The sequence below is a fragment of the Betta splendens genome, chromosome 11 (genome assembly GCF_900634795.4).
Source record: "Betta splendens chromosome 11, fBetSpl5.4, whole genome shotgun sequence".
Classification (NCBI taxonomy): Eukaryota; Metazoa; Chordata; class Actinopteri; order Anabantiformes; family Osphronemidae; genus Betta; species Betta splendens.
The window spans coordinates 6,491,876-6,513,794 of record NC_040891.2 but is presented as its reverse complement, the minus strand read 5'-3'; the positions used below and the strand labels follow the sequence as shown (position 1 = coordinate 6,513,794).

The window sequence follows — 21,919 nt, the reverse complement described above, 5'->3', positions numbered from 1 at the left end:
CCCCTGTGCACTTTTTGTAATGAAGCCACCGCAAAGTGCCGAGTCAGAGTTTTCCCTTTAAAACAATAAGCCCCAAGGCCCCCACATATTAAAGCCTACTACAGTATATAAAGGCTGACCAAATATAAAGCAAGTTAATTAACTACAAGTGGGAAAAATACACAACATAATAACAACCACTAAAACTCCGCTATGTTTTATTTTGAAAGGTTATTGGTGGAGGTTGAGAAAATGGATTTCTTACATCGTCAGAGAGGAAAGAAATAACCAGCAACTTATGCAAATGCTAACACAGCAGAGAATACACTTTACAGCTTGACTGTAATCACCAGTGCTGTGTTTTAACCCTCACGTTGCGTAGCTCACATCCAAACCCACTGTTTTCACAGGCATCTTTTCAGGCGGCCGTCAATGGCACCGACTTCACCACGCGTGCCTTTTCTGTCAGGTCCATTCTTTTGTGGCCGCCTTGTTCCGGGATCCAAACGTTCCCTCTTTGGACCAAGACGGGCCTGTGATTATGCAGAAGTAGAGAAGTACAGGCAAGTTCTGAAAGCTTTTTGGAGGATCTGCGCTCACATTACCACCTACTCGAGGTTTGACTAATCACGTAACCAAACATTTCCACCGGAAAAACAAATGTTGCACAAGTCAACACACGAGTCGAGGGTCTTTCATCGCCCTGGACGCGAGCCAGAGTTTCACGAGACGCTCCACGCTCTGGAGGTGGATCTGAAGTCTGGGCATCTGAGCTGCGTGACGAGAAAAACATGCCTGACATGTGACACACGGGACTCGCGAAATGAGTTTCTTTTGGGCCATTAGCAAAATCTGCTACGTTTAAAGAGGATGAGAGGAGCTGATTTGATTTGAGGCTGATCATCTCTCTCTGCGGCTTTTTCTTCCATTTTGTCATGGTGACCATGTTAATGACTACATCTCTGCAGTAAACAGTGAAATCTTGATAATCATCCAAGTTTATTTAGGAATGTGTTTTTATTATTTTTTCCTGATTTTGCCATCTGTCATAGATAAACTACCGGACACCTTTAGTTGTAGTAGTCGCAGTAATGCAAACATTACATCAGCTTTATAAAGACAGCCTGTGTGAAACTTGTTTCCTTTACTGACTTGACTTGAAATGAAGGTTGCTTCTACCGATTCCACCACCAAACAGCAGCTCGTATCAGCAATGGCTCGAATCGCTACAGTATGTAGTAAAACCATCAGCTGATCTTCTCGGTCGCCTCCGTTCTGCAGTAGGTTTGTTTTATTCTTTCTGTATTTTCCTGCTTGGCTGTGACTTTTTGGTCTGAAGATATTCAAGGCTATTTAAGTTGTTGATATTCGCGCCACGGAGCAGCGATCCTTAGTTTCTAGCAGCTTGTTTGCTTGCGTTTTACCAGACTGGGTGATTTTCTTTTAAAATTGATTAAAGCATCTACTGGTCAAACCAATGCTCCGACTCCACCCTGGCTCACATTTGGGTCCAAGGTTTGTCCAAGTGCAATGCTAATTGTCTGAACTTGTTAGAGTAAAGTGATTCCTGCTCTTCGCATGTTTTTAGTGAGCCAGTCAGGCAGCTGGATAAAGAGCGAGGGGGAACTGCAGACATCTGGTGTCCCAGATGCTCTTGTCTTTCATCTCATCCAGACTCCCCAGTCCCTTGTGGTCCTGCTCGCTCGGTGTCAACCGTCGCCGTCTAAGTGCTGCGCTTCGGATCATGCACCATCTCACTCTGGTTGGGATGACGGGGACAGGCTGGGAGCGTTTCAAGGCAGAAAATGGTAAACGTGGTGGAAAAAGATGGCCTCACAGCAGGGAGGGGCGACGGGCAGGAGATGAGAGGCCGTATTGCAACATAGGGGATGAGTCATCGATCGGCCAGAGATCAGTCACATCTCCGTCCTACACATCGTTTCACTGCATCGATGTCATCGTGCATGGAATGAAAAGTACAGGACCCAAAAAAGACAGATCTTTATTCAACCGCTGTGTTCATTTTTCCATTCTTAAACATAAGCACTGTAAAAAAAAAGAGCACATATGGTGGTTAAACCAAAGTGGACACTGTCCTATAGTAGAAGCGGTTCAGGGATGCTAGCACCCACTCTGTGCATGTGACACTAAAGTGACAGATGGCCGCAAAAAAGCTGACAGAAGATGCCAATCACATGATGATGCAGAGAACCAGATGTTGCATAACAAGCGCGCCTCCATTATACAGCAGAGAGCAGCTGACCGAGCTTAATCTCTCCTTCCATCAGCCTTTATTGGTCTCCCAGGCAGGGGAGATAACATGCACTCACATACAGTAGCCACTTATGATCATGCTATGTGTTTTCCTCAGCGTTATTAATTCATTCATGTGGTTCTGCTTTACAATCTTTTTTTGTTGAAAAAGGATTGCGGGTGCATATTAAAATCATCAATCAATTGGATGTAGGAATAATAATAAACAAGAGTCTTTCCGGCTCTGTGTTTCTGTTTCTAACTGGTTAAATGTAGTTTTGTGCGACTTAAGCGATCTGGATTTTTGAAGCGGAGCCGTGACCATGGGTCACTGTTCCTCTGCAATCTTTTCGAGGACGTGTCATTTGCTTGTTTACATTATCCATCTTCACCAGTGTCACGACTAAAATAAAAAAAAGTCGGATCTTCGCCTTGGGGGCACGAATTACTGCAATTGCACTTTTGCCAAGAATAGTTGTGTAATTTCCAACCTTGCTGTGACTTATAGCAAAGAAATGGTGCGTCAGCCTAAAACGCTGCCTTCTCTCTGCCACTCTTTTTTTTTTTTTAAGATAAATTACCCACTCAGTGATAAACTCAAAACACTAGACCAAACAATGGAGCCACTCTGAAAAGATAAATACTATGGAGGAAGTGAAATAACTTCATTTTAAATAAATTAATGACTAAACTGTAGAAATGAATGCATACCTAAAATACATATATACAGAAATAACTGAGATTTGTCTGTTATACTCTCAGCGTCTCCCAGTTTTTACCAGCCCATGTTTTTCTCGGCTGATTATGATGAAGGTGATCAGGATAATTACAGTGAACGTGCGTGCGTGTGCGCCTGCCTGCGAACGCTTTGTGTGATTTCCGAGCTCCATGACCCTAGTTTCAGCTAATCTCAGAGGGGAAAACAAACGCTCCCTCACTGTCACCTCACTTCAGGGTATAAATAACGTCTGGCTCCATGGAGGACATTGCAGTGGTTGCAGTAAGGGAAGAGTCACATCGTCACCATCCTCATTCCCTCACGGTGTGGATTAATGGAGGCTCAGGCCAGGTCATTATCCTGGACGGAAGTGTATTTAAAATGGTACACCAATATACAGATATCCATCATCCATGTGGGCATTTGAAATCTTCCACAGTTCATTAAGGAGCAGCATGTGTGTCGGGACAAGTGGAGAAAACACTGGTGGATTTCCCTGCTAACATCCACAGTCCACGGCACCTTGAGTGGAAACACCAAAGACAGGGAGGAGTGTAATGAGAACAGCTGCTCAAATATAGATGGGCGCTGCTTCGTTACTCCAGACTCCATCTGATGGTGACCTTGTGAGGGCCCCGGCAGCAGTCGTGCATCACAACGCTGCCCTTCTCCTTCCGCCAAACAGCAGCAGACTGGAAAACACGTGCTGTACGACAGTGAACGCACCTTCCATTCTGAATGTGAATAGAGTTCATCCTCCTAAAGTCTCAAATAGCAGGGACTTGCCTCCATTTAATTCATCCAAATAATTAAAGCCTGAATAAACAGATCCTCAGGAAGAATTCATGTGTAAACCTGGACCATCCAGACTCCAGACCCACCCAACAATTTAGATTTTTGTAGCAGATGGCGATGGAAGCTACTAATTTGCTATTAAAACGTTATATTAAAGCACACAGAGGCAGTGAAATAAGAACTAATCCTCAGCGATGCACAGACGCGCCTGCTGGAACGTGGGCTCTCGATCGGAGCCGATACGTTTGGCCACTTGAAGCTGTGCGACATGACGGATGCACAGAGATGAGACAGTTGTGGGTCAAACCATCCTGTCAGCCCTTAAAAATAATCCCTTTATAATGTGTTACGTATTAGTAAAATGCACGGCCGCTGGTTTCTGTATGTGCAGAAAAGAGCCGCCGGCAGCCAGAATCAGGCTTTTACTTCCACACGCATGTTCAGCCACCGCCGTTGGCTGACAGCCGTCTGTCTTCTGTGCCTTGTTTCACTCAACATCCACTGTCATGGTTAATTTTCGCCTCGCAACAAGCTTTCAAGTCATCCCAGCATCCATCTGCTCAACTAAGTTTAACGCCCCCCCCCCCCTCTCAAAATAGCTCCGCTGAAAGACAGAGCAGTAATTGATATTCATTTCAAATTCCAAATTCCAAACTGCGAGGCGCCATAATGAGAATGACAGCGGCAACATCAGTTAATTGGGGCAGGAGCAGCCTAATGTCAGGACAATGGCGGCACTATCTCTAATTTCGCTCTCATTAATGCTGGAGCCCCGAGCAGGAAGCTCTTAAAAGCATCAAAAAGGTTGTGTGGGTGGCTGTGTGGATAGCGTGGGTTTGACACAGCCTAAATCAGTATGCAGCGTGGAACGGAACAGTGGCCTACATACAGTTGTACCAATAAACCGACATCCATGGGTAGGTGGAAATACACGCAGGCTTCTGATCTCCTCCAGTCAGTGCCACTCAGAGGGGTCAGGATGGAGGATGTGTACAGGAGCTGTCAAGCAGCGCCTAGCGTTACCTGACAGACAAGGAACTGGGGTAAAAGCCCGTGGGTAAACAACCTGCCCAGCTCCTTAATTGGTTCACCAACTTGGGACATATTTTGGAGCGCAAACCAAAATATCGACTTTGGTGAATCTCTGCTGTTAAAACATCCATATCCTGCTTGTCATGCCACTGAATTTGGGACTGTCAGTCAAAAAAAGGGCTTCGGCAGCCAAAAAGCTTGACGTTAATATCAATCTTATGCTATTAGATCACTCTGATCACACAAATTCTCTGGCATCCCAGAAGTAACACTGATGCAGATGATTAACCGCCACAGACGAATCCTCTACGGCATCAATGAGCCTCTGGTTTCAGGTTAAAAATAAAATCAATGCTATCTAATTCACTGACAGGCTGATCTAGCACAGATCAGTTAGAAGCCAACAGTAGTATTTACGACTGTGTGAAATATAACCCATGTTAATAGGAGGCAGGTACAAGCACATCGAAGTTACAGGCAGGAAATAAGAACCCAAAAATGGATTATGAACAAAACACGTGTGTAGAAATGAAGTTCTGTTTTTCTTCCTCCTCCCTTTCTTTGCTCATAAGGAAAACTCAATCATAACAAAACAATCCCGCAGGACTCAATTAGTCACAGTTAAATAAAAGAAGTGACTTTAATGCCCTGCCCATGAGCACCCATATCTCCCCGCTAAAAATATATCTTTTGTGCGTATGTAGCTGTGCGCGGGAACGTGTGTGTTGCTTCACGCTCGCGCCCGCTCTGTCTGGGGATCTGCCACCGAGCTCCTTGAGCGGCGGCGTGCGCTTGATAATTAGCCTCGAATCGGCCACTTCTGCAAACACGCGGCCGCCTCGGCACAGGGAGGGCGCCGCGGGGACGGGCGAGCGCCGTGATTGGCTTCATCGAGCGGCCATCTTGGAACACGGCGGCGGGTCGCGGCCGCAGGGGTTGAGGTCAGACGGACTTGGGGACAGTTTATTGCTACTGGTACCCAACGAATCCCAGTTGAGGAAGCACTGGTGCAGGTGGACACCTGCCTGCTGTTTGCCTTTCCATCGAAAATCAACGTCTGAGGATTAAATGAAGGGTGAGCTCATTGTTCTTCACTCGATTAGCTACAAGAACAAAGCCCCGTCTCCTGCCGGCATCTAAGGACGAACCAAACGTCCCCTCAAAGCGACGCCTGAGTGTTGTCGGTTGAAACTTCGGTGTGGCTTCGGTGCCACTTAAATGCGCCAAAGTCCTCCTCCTCGCTCCCTCGCACCTTTGATGTGGGGAGCGCGGCTAAAGCACAAGCTAATCTGCCGTGGGGCTTCCTGATCCCCGGCCGAGCCAAGAGCCGGCAGCAGGAACATGGCACGGGCCCGAACGACAGGAAAGATGAATAGACGGAGAGGAGGGAGCTGTGGAGGGATGCATTCATACAGGTCGATTGTTTCAGGTTTAAAACCTTCTGATGAAGCAAACACACCAAGCAAAGACGACCCGTCTGCTTCTGTTCACCTCTAATACAAAATGTCAAAAAATTAAGAACCTACAACAATAAGGCGAAGACAGAGAAACAAAAACCCACTGTGTTACAACACAGTTTCACTTTTATTTTGAAAGGCAACGAAGCTGGTCCTTAAATGCATACAGTGCAGTAAACGGCCATGCTAACAAACATCAAATCCTGTAATTTTTTCTTGGTTCAAAATTACATAATAATTAAGTATTTTTATTTAAAAAGTGCTGTAGTATTATTAGGGCTTTGTCAAGATCTATACTGTATTTTTCTCATACTGTCTTTGGCTTTGTCTTGTTCTGTCAGTGGGGAAAGTGGGATTAAGAAAGATTGCAGTGCAAGGGGATCAATATGATGCTGACACCTCACTGGCACTCTCCAAAAATATCTAGCAAGCAAAAACCCACTTACCCAGGGAGTTCTAATGGATCACATAACCACTATATCACTCTGGCTTTGACTTAACCCCTGAAGAACAAAAGAAGAAGAAAAAACAAAAACACAAAAAAACAAAGGCGCAGAACAAGCGCAGGAGCTCCTAAAAGGCCGCTGCAACAAACGTGCATCCGGTTTGAACCGGGATTTAAAGTTTACCCACTCTTCCCTCACAGTTCCTGTCAACCTCGGCCTCTGCGTGTTTACTGATGCGGCGGAGGAGAGGTTTCACAGCGATTGCTGGTGGGCGCACGTCCGTCCGAGTTCATGAAGGGTCCTCGGGAAATATATTCGGGTTGGCTGCGCGTCCCTTCGTACAAAGAATAAAATAAAATAAAAAGACCGATAGAAAAAGGGAGAAGATGGTATTTTCACCACAGTCAAACGGCTTCACAGCCGCGAGGACGTCTGACTGATGGACGGTGTTAGACTCCAACCCGTGTGCACATTCACAGGTCCCCTCATAAAACCACACATCTATCACGTATGTTTTATGAATGATCGCGCGTCTGGTCCCTGAGGTCCACGATGACTCAGCTTTCTAGACGCAGGCTACACAGAGTGTCTTTTTTTTTGTTCTGCTGCTCCTCCTCCTACTGTTCAGGAGATTTACACAACCAAATGTCTGCAAACAGCCGATCACTCCGCTCGCGTCCACACAATGGCGCCTGATTCGACAAAAGCAGCAGCGATTTGCATTAAGAACAAGGCAAATGCGACGCCGCCGGCTGATGCTGTCGCCTTAAATTGCTCGTCAAGACGGGCTGGATTTGAAAACGGAGGCTTCCCTACTGTACGCGCCGCGTTCGTTCCCCCGTTGTTTTCACATTCGCGAGTCGCTCTGAGTCGACAAAAAAAGGGCGAAGGCCGAGAACAGCGGTCGCGCTGAGAATCAGCGCTGACCCACATCAGACGCGGGCGTCTCTGTCCACTCGAGGGACCAGATGTTCTGCCGGCGCTGCAGCACAGAGCTTCTGGGAAGCTGATTTTATTAACTAGTGTAATTACAACTGCATTTGTGTAATCAATGAGCGGCCAGTAGAACAATAACGCTGAACAATTAGCATTTGGGGCAGGCTCATGTCACTGACTCATGGCTTTTTGTTCCACAAAACAACTCTAAGATTCTAAGATCTAACTTTTGAGCATTTTTGCAGTGGAGAATCACCTTGTGAGGCTCCTGCAACCCTCCACACACACACTCTAAGATATTACAGTGACTTGGCATAAAGGAAGCTCGGTGCACTTGTCCTCGTTGCCCCACGTTTACGATCTAATTGTGAAACCCAATGTCCTCCACAACACAACAACGAGCACTCTTTGCTTTCGACCAATTGATTTCATGCGTCTCTTTCCTCTCCCTCAACTTCTGCTTTCAGCTCTCGCCCTTCCTGCTGCTCTATCCGGACTAATTACAGAGATTGATTAATCGACATGGGTGACGCGCCTCCCAGACCTATGAAGCTTAAAGTAATGCTTCGACTGCTCTGTATAAAAACCAGGAGTGAGGGCAGTTTTAGGTGCAAAACCTGTGATGTTGACCAAGCGGGTCACAAAGAATTAGTTTCCAGGACGAGACAAGTCTCTTTTGATCAGGCCATAAACAAAAAGCTTCTGAAGCAAGAAAGGTCAGCAGCACTTGACCCAGGAAGTGAATTAAGAGATCAAAGTGAGCGACTTTGTGGGAGCTGCAAAATAAATATGCATCTAGAACAACCATTTAAAAAAAGTGACAGATGATGAAGGGTGCACAAAACAAGAGATGAATTTTGCCTCTGACTATGATAAAGTTTGAAGTCCTTTAACATAATATGTAGCAAGATAGATTGTTTTCAACGAGGATAACTGGAGAGAATGAATGGACCCTGGGATTATAAATCAACAGAAAAACATTGGATGCTGGACATTAATTCACTATCAAACGTCTCCCATGGGGATATGATTAAACTGGTTTGTCATTGTTTTGTCTCTGGAATGCCCTGAGCCCATTCCCAGGCCCCGGGGTGCCAGTGTACGTAACTTCAACTATGTCTCTGAGTACAAATCACAAGTCATTAGTGCATCTGTGCGACTATTGCGACAGATTGGATCCCAGTGGTGCAGAGCTGGGGAGAGACAAATAGGAGAGACTCCCAGTCAGGGCTCGTGATCGGGCCCAGTACCTCTGACCTCTGCATGTTCTGGGATGGAGGCAGAACACGCGACCGAAGCAGTTTGCTTCAGGGGAGTTGGTTGGTTTTTGCTGCATCAGCTCTTTTTAGCATAACGCGGATGATCAATGGCAATTAAATACAGAAGCAAGAATAGGATGCGTTCCGCTGTGCGTGCGATGCGGCAGAGCCGATATACGGAACACTGTGAGAAAAACAAAGGCCTGAAAGGTTGATTAATTAAACGCCCATGTGAGTTCTGGCCTGTTTTTCGCCAGCCTCGCTCTCCCAGTCGCTCTCCCAGTCGCTCTCCCAGCTCTTAAGTCTGAGAATGAGACAGAGGTCGAGCCAGTCTGCGGGCGCTGGAGATGACGTTCTCGGTGGGTGGCGCTAAAGTTCATCACAAGTGCAATTTTGATCGATGGCACGTCGCAGATTGAGTCCTCAACCAAGCGCCGCTGTTAATAAATCCTGACTCGGACAAATAGGTTTAGAGGAGCAGCGGCGGAGGGGACTGGGAGAGACAGCGATCGATCCAGTGGTCGAGCACTGGAGGACGAGCCCAACGCTGGTTGTGAAAGTAGTAAGAAGAAGTGAAGAAGACATTTTGATGCACTGGGCAAAGTAAACTTAAAATAGGCTGACTTAGTTTTTATGATTATCATTATTATTATTATAATCAAATAATCAAAATATTGTTTACACCACTCAGATTCTAGGAATCTAAATAAAAGCCGAGAGGATAATTGGGTGAGTGTGTTGTCATGGAGAGGAAGGGATTTTGAAGGGAGGAACAGATGATGTTATAGACGTACGCGCCTCACAACACGATTCGAGGCCTCTTTTATTGTTTGCTGCCTTTGATGTGATGATCCTCGACGTGCGTCAGGGCTTCATTAGCATGTCTCACATCAGCCGTGAGACATTTCCGTCGCTACCTGTGTTCATCTCCACAGCTTTTCCCTTTGTTCAGGTATATAGAAGATGCAGAAAACCCAGAATAATATTAATAAAATGTAATAATCATAACTCATACATTAATTGTTTGTGAATACCCAAGTCCTAATGCAATTCTTGGGATATTGCATAAAAACCCGGAGCTGCATGTCAGACATGGAAATTGACTTCATCTTCATCATCAGACCAAACTCTCCACTCTGATATTTTATAGCATCCGCGGATCAAACAACGATAAAGAGAAACAGAGACAGCAAGAGGGACAGAGACGCCCGAGTCAGAGCCTCCCAGACGTGACCAGACTGGTGATGTCGCGGTGAATTACCAGTAAAGCTCCACAGCGAAACGCTTCCTTTACTCAGGAAACAGGCCACAGCATAAGAAACAGATAGGGAGAGAGAGAGAGAAAGAGAGAGAGAGAGACAGAAAAAAAACCTGATTCAACATTCACACCAAGAATAAACGCCCACTCAAGCGTCACACGGCATCCATTTAAAAACACATCTATGCAAAGTGCCTCGGCAGACGCTGCCAACACTTTGGATCCACGGGCGGAAAACAACACGACGCGCACTAAGTCACAGCTTCTCCAACCCCGCTCACGCAAGGGTTGGAGAGCATGTCGGACGATCGCTCACCCCGGCGCTTTTATTATTGCGAATAGGTAAGAGGAGAGTGTGTGAGTGGCAGCCGGCAGCCTGACGTGACCGACGACTGTACGAGTGCGTTGGCCCCGTTTTGGAAGTGGCATCCAGGCAAACACACTTAAATAAAAGTGTCCATGCACACACCAGTGCATGCCAATGGATCGCCTGCTGGAGGGATGGTAATAGAACCTGAGCCGCGGTAAACCCAGACTCACGCCGCACGGGATTCATCGCGGAGAAAAGCGTATCTTTGAACCCACGAAATCAAAAGGTTGAGGCATTTATCTCCGCGAACGTGAAACACACACATTTTCGTTCTGACTCCCATTGGACACTGGTGAAAACAGCCCCTGGACTTAAAACGCTCCTCTGAAGCCGCCGCGCTCGCTCGCTCCCTCTCAGGTGAGTCAAGCTGATCGATACATCTCTAGTGTTCTGAACCCCCCCCCCACGCGGGCGCCTCTCGCTCCGTGGGTTGGGACAGGTTCACACACAGCAGCACCGCGGGGACAACGCATCCACGCGCTAAGAGTCAGTGTCTGGATTCCAGAGGGTAAAGGTTGAAGAGAGGGGGGAGAAGATGGGAGGAACGGGGGAGGAAACCCAACACAACGGGGTCCTCAGATCTCCCAACAGGAAGGAAAGAAACGCCACGAATGTGCGTGTTGCCAGCGATAGACGCGGGAAAAGAAGGAAACAAAAGGAGATTCTCACGAGAAACAGAGTTCGCTGAAGTTACCAGAATGGAAAGTGAAAAGTCTTCCTGTAAAACTGTGCTCACCGAGATGTAACGCTGCAGCTTCGTTTTTTTAAAGCAGAATTTCATTTTGAAAGAACCAGGGGACTAATAGCGATATTCTGAGTGCTTTCAACTCCAAATTTAGGCACTTTGTGTTCTCTGTTTACAGTATCCAAGGTGCCGCGGGAGTAGCTTCCTCCGGGGAGAGCTGCAGGTTGGTGAAAATGCAAAAACAATCGGGCACAGATGGAAATTACACCGCAAATTCCTTCCAGCTGTTTGTTCCTGACACGTTTCCCCTCAAAGTATCAAACACTGGATGGTGGAGTGAACAGGAATCCAAGCGATCAAGACGCAGTGGTGTCGAGTGACTGATGGTGATTGATGTGGTTTATTCAGGTTCGTCGTCTTCCCCTCGAAGCAGAATAACAGATGGGGGGAAAGATGCAAAACCCGCAAAAACCCGCTTTAGGTCAGATGAAGTGGGCAGCGTGTCGTCTGCATCCACTCAACATCTGTGAAATCATAATCATAATGATCATTTACACTTCCAGTCTTGCCATTGACACCATAAAGACGAGAAATGGTTCTGAAAGGGAGGATAAACAAATAAATCATGAAAAAATGCTACTGTACGATCCAAAACTGAATCAGAGCTCAAAGCAGGTTCCCAACCATAACAACCAACCAATTATATGATAAGAGAAGAAGAAGAGCACAAGTCACTGAGCTTTATGGTGATCCACATGACCCCACTACTTAGGAACCCTCCTCCTCTCTGGTCACTTTCTCTCTTTGACTCAACCCAGACACAGTCACAGCATCAGTGACGCGATGCCCCGAAAGGCAGCAGCGAGCGAATCAGACGAGACGAGAAGCCAATGACGTCAGAGGACGCGCCGGAGCAGAGGTCCGACTGCAGTCTGTGGGTGTCTGGGGAGAGATCGGCCCTCCGTCCGGCGAGCTGGGATTCAAAGAGACTTGAATATCAAGCTTCTAGGCACAGTTCTCAGCGTTAGGACGTCTCAGAGTCAATCAGCCTCTTCTCAGGATGTGTTTTTACTTAGCTGCCGCGTGAATGACTGGAACTGACAAAGGTTTCTAGAGGCCGTCTCACAGTAGGATGACTTCTCCTACACTCGCTCTGAACTCGTTTCCTCAGCACAGCATCAGCCTGTCTTTCCCTCTGTTTAATAGCTCATCCGCTCACCTGCCTCAACAACTGCCTGTGGCTTGAAATTCAAACTCGTCTCCTTTTTCTCTTGTTTATGCGAACTCCTCGTCTGCCACATGATCCTGGACCTGGAGCCCGGACGTGCGAGGATGCAAGTGTTTTAAACCCACGGCTATGTGCGTTAGACATAGAAGAGACATAGAAACAGCACCTCAGTACCGTACGAGGAAGTCGTGTGCGTTCATGGAGGTCATGTGACACTATATGACTGGCGGTGGTTATGGAGCTCACTAATTACTTCCTGAGCAGAGAGAGAGAGTTGTCGGGGAGAGGATGAGCTGCCACAGATGGTGAGAGACCAACATGGCACCACCTCCCCATCACCAAAGCAGAGCGAGAGCAAAAGTGAGTCACTCCGAGAGCGAAGGTCCAGTTGTTCAGATGGTCGCTTGTTCAAAACGCTGCATTCACCGTCACAGTCAGCTTGAGACCCAGCAGGATCTCGACTTACCACTGCGAGGAGCCCTCGGTGCCGCTGACTTCCAGAAGGTCGTAGTCGTCCTCCAGCTGGAAGTCGGAGAAAACCAGGGCGATGGTGTCGCCGGGCTCGGCCAGCACCGTCCAGGTGCAGTCGGCGTTGTTGTTGTACTCTGCGGGGTAGTTGGGCGACGTGATGACCCCGCTCTGGCCCCGCAGCGTCCCACCGCAGCCATCATCTGCTGCAGAGAGCACAGAGGACGAGGGCTTAAAGGAAGCCAGCGACTCAGACATCACGCAGACGACTGGGACGGGAAATATGAACTTAGGAAAGGTCAAGACTGACCAATCAGCAGCTCCACTCCTCCCTCAGCCCTTGTTTGGCTAAGCTATGGACATAGTGGTAGGTCCCTGTCAAGCTCCTGGAAGTGGTCAGTTTCAGACGGCGGAACATTTTCCGCCGCGAGCGCTTTTTTTTTTTTTTTTTTTTCGTCACCGCCAGTATTTTTCTCGCGCTCGCGTTTGGCTGCCGCTCGGTCCCACTTCTGTCCACTACAGATGCCAGGAGGCGCTCTTTCAGCCGGAGCGCGTTTCCAGCAGCGAGCACAAAGCACGAGCCAGCAGAAAAGCATGCACGTGTGTGTGTGTGTGTGTGTGTGTGTGTGTGTGTGTATGTGTGTGTGTGTGTGTGTATGTACATGGCTGCAGATGGAAAAGTGCAGCGACAAAACCCGCAGCTGTAATAAAAGAGCACTTTACTTAAAGAGACTCCGACATGACAGCAAAAAATATTATATATGATAAACAGAAAAATAATGATCTCCAGGGATCAGAGGGGAGAAGAATCCTCACCAGGGATCATGCATGCTTTCCAAAAACGCACATTTGTTCTTTATTTATTTTTCCGGGCCTCAAATGATCATTTTTGCCACCAGCCAAAGTGCAGGTGTTTCCGGAAGAGCAGCATGAAAATGAGCACCGACTCACAGCGTATTGTTACTTTGTGTTCAGTTTTTTTTTTTTTTTTTTTTTGCCACAGGCCACAGAGACACAGGATTTCAAAAAGAGCCCTTCAGCAGAGTCGGGCGCGTGATGCAACCGCGTGCAATGCCGGCGCGAATGATTAAACTCTGATTAATTCAGATTTGTATTAATCAAAGCAACTCTTCCCTCCTTAAGACTGCTTTAAGGAGAGCATTAAATAATACAGCGAGCACTTAATGTGTTGCCAACATAACTCCCCTGCCCAGCGTCTGATAAGTTCATTACTGATCTCAACAATGCGGTGAATGTGTGAAAGCACAGACTTGTCACAGTTCTGTGTATTAGGGCGGACGGTGGGATTCATAAGTGGGCAGCCAGCGAGCCGCGGGGGGGGGCTGAAAGGTGCCCAGACCTGTCTGTCATCCATCCTCCCTGTCACTATGGCAACACCCCTCGGGTAGACCAGCGGAGTGTACGGAAAACCTGTGAGGTGTGAACTTGAATAGGAGGGAAACCGCGGCAGAAGGGCGAGAAGAAAGGGATGAGGAGGATGACAGGTGACAAGCTGGGACGGGGCGGGGGAGGGAGGGAGGGAGGGGGGGTTGGACAGTAGAGAGAAAGAGACATGACGAGGGGGGTGACAGGTGATTGTTGCACTGGGAGTGACAGGAAGTGAGGGAGAAAGGGGGAGGCGGCGCATTGATATTCCACGCGAGGCGCCTTCTTCACACTTGAAGGGAAGCCTCCCCCCCCCCCAACTCCCCCCCCTCTCACCTTGACTCTCCCCGCTGCCCTCTGCCCATACCGCCGCTGCCACTGGCGACGCAACAGCAAAATGAAGGTACACAAGAAGTGGCTGGAGAACAGGTGAAACCTTAAAGCTATTGAACAGTGATGCAAGCGGACGCATCCGCCTTGTTTTCTTCAGCCTGTCACTGAAGCTCTTGCGCGCGTCTGTAAAGATGCACCAGCTCACCTCTACTCTCACAGTAGCAGTGATACGAGGGAACGCGGCCTCTTCATAAGCTAAAGGTTGAATGTGCATTAGCACCAATGTTACATCCAGAGAGAGGCTCACCGCTGCTGTATCTGCAGCATCACTGTCGTCTGTGGCCCGTCGGTGCTGGCACATGAGGACTCAGCTGAGTCCAGGAGGGCGGCCGCGCCAACATAACCCCCCCCCCCATCCAGCTTCCATACAGTATACTGTAGGGCAGGCTTTATAATTGGAGTGACACTAACTATACACTTATGCATTATCAAAGAGCACTCAGGTGTGCACGCTGACTTTTATGTGGCACCGGGAACCTTAATTAATCATGGGGGGGGTGAAGGGGGGGGCGTGCTAGTTTCTAAAAACTTGTTGGCATGTAATTTCTGTTGAAAAGGTGGCGTAATCGCATCCTTGAGCGCCTGAGCACTTTTTCGAGGAACGGCAGGCGTAAACGAGGAGAGCGAAGGAGCCGCGCTTCGGCGCCGAACAACAAATATTAGTTCATTAAAGAGGAGAGGCGGACGGGGAGAGGAGCCAGCGGAGTTCTCGGGAAGCTGCCGGGGACGCAGGCAGAGGGCGCGGATGCTAATGTCAAGTCTAGCTGCAGAGTGCATGTGTCTGCATGTGATTGGGGGGCGGGGGCTGCTGGCGTGTGGTGCCCAGCCATGTGTGCTCCTATGTGGCCCTCCAGACTCCCGGCCTGGATGCAGATGGCGCTGAGTCCCAGCAGGAACGCTGACACAGGCCGCGGGCCACATGGACACACAGGCAGCGTAAACATGCGGGGGGGGGGGGGTTGGCTGGCTGTCTAACGGCGGCACAGGCACCTGACTGTTGAGGTCCTGTCAGGGTAAATAGGAGATCGGCGTGACGGCAGAAAGCGGGTCACGTCGCAGGAAGGCGAGTTCAAATGCACCAGGAAACACCAGACGGGCGGTGGGTTGCTATCGGCCGCCGGACGCCACGCGCTCCTACCTCTGCAGTAGGGCAGCGGGAAGTCCCAGGCGGCGGTGCCGGCCGAGGTGGCGAGGCAGGACAGCGTGGTGTGACCCTCCAGCACGAAGCCCGGGCCGCAGCTGTAGCGGATCTTGTCGCCGATGTTGAACGTGGAGCCCTGCTGGTGGCCGTTGAGGAGCTGGCCCGGGTTCCCGCAGGTGTAGCTGGGCAGAGCTGCAGAAAGAGAACGGGGGAACCGAGTGAGTCACCCGCGTCGAAGTCCCTTCACCCAGGGATGCTCCGTTCACACCCACAATGTAGATTCGAACAAGCGAGTACTCATAGAACCACATCTGAAACAGCAAACCAGCGTATGAAAAAAAACAAACCATGACCACATATGCGTTTTCCACAGAAAAGCCTGGCGTCGTTGGCTTTCCAGGACCAGTCACACTCCCACACAGTGAGGGAGCTGCACTTTGGATAGAACTCGCTCTCTCCACAGGAACCGGGCCCAACTGTACAGAGGACAGAGTGGCTCCTATGCAACGACGCTGGCGCCTCATCAGACGCCTCCGCTTCATATTGTAACGACATTATATGGGCTAATAAAAGTCATGGCGATTGGCTGCAGAAACGACCCACGCTGGCTTTAGAAAAGGTTTGGTCTGTAGAAATTGAACCGGCAGCTCTGTAAGCGAGGCAGTGGCGTCTCTTGGCTCCAATGCATCCTGACTATTTCTATCTGCATTTGGCAGGTTGCAAGTTACAGATAATACTAAAAACGAATTCGACTCAATGTCTCAGCACTGTCTTGGTTTCTGTAGTTGGAAAATAACAAAATACAGAGTTATGTGCAAAATTGGAATCTGTAAAAATCCATTTATCGCTTTGAATGAAGAGTCGATTAAAAATGTCGACACACTAATTGACGAACCCAATCTCATGCTAGTTTGTTGTACATGGATTTCCAATCCAAAAATAAAAAAGCGCACAGAATATCTGCGCTTCGGCTTCAGTGTCTCACTTTGGGCAGAGAAGAGCATCTGAGGTTCACGCTTGCAGCTGCACTCTTAGTGATTTTCACAGCTGGAACATCTGCTAAAGACCAGACACCTGCAACTAAATGACTTGGTAGCGATTCACCTGCTGATCGAGGGAGTCTGAGCGAGACTGTTCTGTTCATTTGAACAGAACACAAGTCCTTTTTAACAGCGGCGCAACCAGTAACACTGACCCTGGCCACGTTCCATTAAGATGTGCCAGCGCCGGGGCTCTGATATCCAGCATGCTGGGCTGCTGGCACGGACTACTGGCACGCGCAAATGGAGGCGAGCCATCGTTAATGTTATTAGTTAACCTGTGCTTTTTCCCGCGACGGCGAGTCAGGGTGTGGACGGCGGGAGCGGTCCCGCTTTGGAGGCGTGGACCCACTGGATGATACATCAGTGTGTGCGCATGTACACACTCCCCACTGCTTTTGGCAGTAGATGAAGTCTGACCCACACGCTCCACAGAACGGGGCTACGGCTGCAGCATCATAGTGGAAAAAGCCTTTTAACCTGACTCAGGACCATCAATATCCTCAGTATAATATTCTCCATTCTCTCTATCCCCAAGATGTATGCATGTAACCAATACACATCAGCGGTAAACAACATTGACAGGATGTAATGTAGTGCACCATAACACCAATACATAACACACCTGAAAATAAAGCCGTTTCCTCATTGTGTTCCGATGCAATTATTTCCCACGGAAAACTGATGTGATAGCAGAAGGACTTTGCAGCTGACAGAAATACAATCCATGCAAAAGTAATGCGCCTCTCTCTCTTTGTGCACAATAAAGCAGGAGAACCTTACAGACTATCTGCTGCCAAAGATCGAGACGCTAAGGCAGCGGCGTAAAACCCGAGCAGCCTGTTGGTTTTTTTTTTTGCACCGTGTACTTTGAACTCATTTATTTCAATCTATTCCATTTGTTTCCAGAGGCTAAATCCTCAGAAGCAGACGGTATACACACACACACACACACACACACACACACACACACACACACACACACACACACACACACACACACACACACACACACACACACACACAATGAGGAACTGGTTTAAATATTTGCGAGACGACTTCACATTACTCTCCATTAATTTCCTCCCCTGCACACACGTTCATACATCAAAATTACTTCACAAATTGCTTTACAAGCTTTGGAGGTTTGTGAGTTTCCAACCGACAGGTGTGCTCCTTCCAGGAGGTCCGACTTCTATTGTCACGTGGGCCATTAGACCCCAACCCCCAACATCCAATGCCGCGACAGGAGCCCCCGGGCATTCGTCATGGCAGGTCCATAAGTCACTCAAATGGAAGACTGTGACACCGCTCACCCCTGGGGCCCGGATGCTTTAAGCACTTCCATCGCGGAAACGGCGAAGGATGCTCCTCGTCCATCAACGCATCCGCCACGGACACGTGCACACGTGCACACGCGCGCACGCAAACACGGCGGTAATGAGAAGCCCTGCCATCCATCACCCGCCTCACCCCTCACTGTACATCATTCACTTCCATCCTTTCCCTCAGCCTTTCCTGTGGCACACGGAGCTGAAGGCGGAGCAGGTACGAAGCTCAGCGCCCGTGAGGTGACCTTTGACCCTAATAAAACTGACCGTCCTGATCGTTTTCATGTCTATACATTCATTCATTCCTTGCAGGGAAAACGGTAAATGTCACATAACATTAGAAACACATGAAAGAGATCCTGAATGTCTGACACAATTTGTCATAAGGAATTATTTTAAATACGCTGCACATCACTGATCACAAGATACAATAACCTTCTTTGTTCTCCCGATCTAATTTGCCCACTCGGCCTGTTCAGCGAGTTGGTATAAAGTAAATCCGAAGAAGACGGCGAAAGGGCAAAGAGACGCACATCAAAGGCGGGAGAAGAGCGCGTCTTTGTACGACTGACGCAACGCCGTTCTGTCGGCGGCGTCAAACAGCTGAGGAGGACGCGTGATTGACAGGAACGCGGCAGGAAACGCATCCGCGCGCAGACGTCCCCGGAGAGGCAGCGCTGAGGCTCGGAACCAAGCGCTTCCACCGAACGAGGGGTTTGATCTCTTAGCTCTTCTGCGAGGACGTCTCCTCGCAGAGGTGGAACGCTCTAATCTGGAGTTCAGTCAGAGATGTTTAAATAAACAAACAGCAGCTAAAGGTCTAGGTGGTCGCCTCTCAGGCGGTGATTAAATATAAGTGTAGGAAAAAAATATATAAAATGAAGAAAGTCTGAAAGAAGGCGAGATGATGCAGAGCCTGTGGACAGATGGTTGGAAATAAATAGTTGCAGGGATGGTGGGAGAAACAACACTGTCATCAATGGGAAGGAGCTAAATTATGCAGCACCTGGCTCCAAATTAGTTTCCAGTAAGAAAAAGCAGGGCAAGAAAGGCAACCCGACTGTAGCAGCAGCATTTCAGCGGTGCGAAGCCGCAAAGTTCCAGGTTGGTGTGTTTTTTCCTGGTCCCCCCCCCCCTCCTCCCCCGTCTTCCTGCCATGCATCGGGAAGTGACATTGCACAATCGATCCCCGACATACAGGTGCATTAGCTCAATAAGCAGTTTCTGCTTTGTCAAGCAGCAATTCAATCAATGCCCCCTGTTCCCCGCCGAGCGCACGGGCCGGACAAAAGCTGGCAGCGGCCATCGCTTCTGGTTAGAGGGGCTGAGGAACGCAGCGGCCGACTCCCCTTTCGCTCCCGGGGAGGGAAACGGCGTCCGTGTGAACTCGCGGGAGTTTCATTGTTCGCCAGTGTCAGACGCAACTGACATAAAACCCTCAGCTAACAACTATCGTGAGATAGAGGGAGGATAAATAATGCACGACGCTTCCGAGGGTAAAAAAGCCAGAGCTCCAATACTTGGAGCGCCATACGCTAAATGTGCCTTATCAGGAGTTATCATTTAATTACTGTTCTCTGCAGCTCCGCTCGCTTCAAATGCTGATTTCCCTAAACTAGGCAGAAACAAACACTTAGCCCAAACACCTTAGATGTAGATAGGCAGCGAAACCCTTATCTAAGCTGCACAATGTAATTGTGTGTGTGTGTGTGTGTGTGCGTGCGTGCGTGTGAAGGCAAACCCACTTCTGAAAGATCGTGTTTGATTTTGAGACTAGTTGAGTACAAAGCTCCCCTAACTAGACAAGTGATCCTGGATTTGAAGGGCTTGATGTGGCCGACTACAGAACGGAGAGGAACCACGCGTTTCCTCATTTCCAGCGCACACGTGAAAAAAAAAAAAAGGGGGCCAGTCGTGCAGGCGTGAAGGAACAGCTCATACACAATTGATGGCTGCCGACACCGTCTGCAAAACAGAATAATGTGCTATTCAGTAGTCATCCACTATATATGAGACTAAACTAAGAGGGATCAGGCAGAATGAGAGACTTCAAGGAAAGCCAAAAGACAGATGAGAGACAGGACCGGGGGAAGCTGAGAGGTGAGATCAGCGCTACCGCCTCGACTCTGTCTGGCTTCAAGCATCCAAATCCCCCCCGGCTTTTCAGGCTTATCTCTCCACTGACATTACTCTTTCAAACAACTACTGAATTTCTGTGGTCACACAGAGGGGCCGGAAGAGAAGCGCTAACTGCTCTGTCGAATACACATTCAACAGAGGTTTTGGTTAAAACCTTAAGTTGCTGATGTACAATATGAATAGGATCTTGTGGTTGAGTCAGTAAACTGGTAGGTGTGTACTTTATTAATTCCACTGCAGGGACACAAACTGCTAAAGAAACAAGCATTAGGAATAACGGCATTCCCATTAGTCCACAGCCGCTCTTCCTCCCGTCGCTGATGGATTTACCAGCCAGTCGTTCCCACTCTACAGGCCACGTGGTGGGTTTTAACTGGCCAGCCCAGTTTGCAGGCGGCCTCCCCCATCTTTGAGCCCCTCTCTCCTTGTGGGTGGGTTTCCACCGTGTGCCTGTCACAGCCGTTCACGCTCCCGTAGGTGCGAGCGTCAGCGGCTGTCGCTCTGTGTTCGCGGCCCGGTGATGGACCGGCAACCTGTCCGGGGGTGCACCCCGCCTCTCGCCTGAGTGACAGCTGGGATCCCCTTACTAGGATTAGCAATTCAGATGACGGATGGAAAGATGGCTGGACGGATGCTTATAATTATACTGTATACAACAGCTGCAAGAACAATAAGTATTTCAACCACTTCTATGATCAGATAGAAGCCAGTTATCCATAAACAAAGTAGTTCTATGTATTTTAGACCCAGCCTCGATCCTCCTGTCTTGCTTGTTTTCTCTGCATTTTGTCTTGCTTTGCCCTCCCCTCAGCCAATCATCTCTCCCCACCTCTGGAGGTTGCCTTGGAAACAGTAAAGCCCCCCCTCCCCTCCCCACTCCCCTCCCTCCCCACGAGGGGACTTGGTGGAAGGGGAAGTGTCGGTGCGTAAACGCGCAGGCTTGTGGAAAATGTCAGCAAACAAACACACCTCTTTTTTCTTAGAATGCAGAGCAGATGTAAAACCATTATCACCACATGCAAATGCTCCTAATTATACATGTGCGCTTGAAACCCGCTGGGCACGTTTGTGCCACGCGGCTTGGGACGAATTTGATTTGCATCTCATTTTCGGGTCAACAGGTCACGTGGTCGCATCGGAGCAACTGGACCGCCCTCCATCGGTTTGATTATCGGACTTGTGCAGGAGAATACACAAGCGGGGGGCTTGATGAAGTAAAGGTGCGCTGGGAAGATGAATCAATACGTTTATTTAACCTTGAGGTCTCAACTAAATCCGTCATCCCGCCGTCGTCTACCGTGCGAGGCCTCGACATCCAGAGCGCGTCCGCCACAGACCTTCTGCTTTTTCTGGGTGAGAAACGCCACCGACTCCCAGTCCAGCGGAGTTCGCACTTTCCTGCACCTCCACAATTAGCTGCGATTCCCAACCAGAGGGGGATGCAGTGCAGAGGAGAGGCCTAATAATAGCTTTACTACTCAGGGCCGCACGATCAAAGGATTACGGCGCACAGCACTGAATAAACACGGCCACCTTTCCAACGCCGCAGCCACTGACGGCAGAGACAATATTGTACTTTCCATCCAGAAGCTAGTGATCTACCAT

General features: G+C 48.8%; 1 protein-coding gene across 2 annotated transcripts in view; it reads right to left on the bottom strand.

Moving 5' to 3' along the window:
• Positions 1 to 21,919, bottom strand: part of csmd2 (CUB and Sushi multiple domains 2) — a 148,169-nt gene that overhangs the window by 89,908 nt on the left and 36,342 nt on the right. The window contains exons 4-5 of one of the 2 annotated variants that reach the window (XM_029166976.3): positions 15,802 to 15,996; positions 12,883 to 13,090 (exon numbers count right to left, since the gene is read on the bottom strand). In XM_029166976.3, the coding sequence (XP_029022809.1) occupies positions 12,883 to 13,090; positions 15,802 to 15,996 (403 nt within the window). The remainder of the gene's footprint in view (positions 1 to 12,882; positions 13,091 to 15,801; positions 15,997 to 21,919) is intronic. The other variant, XM_029166977.3, reaches the window with a different exon arrangement.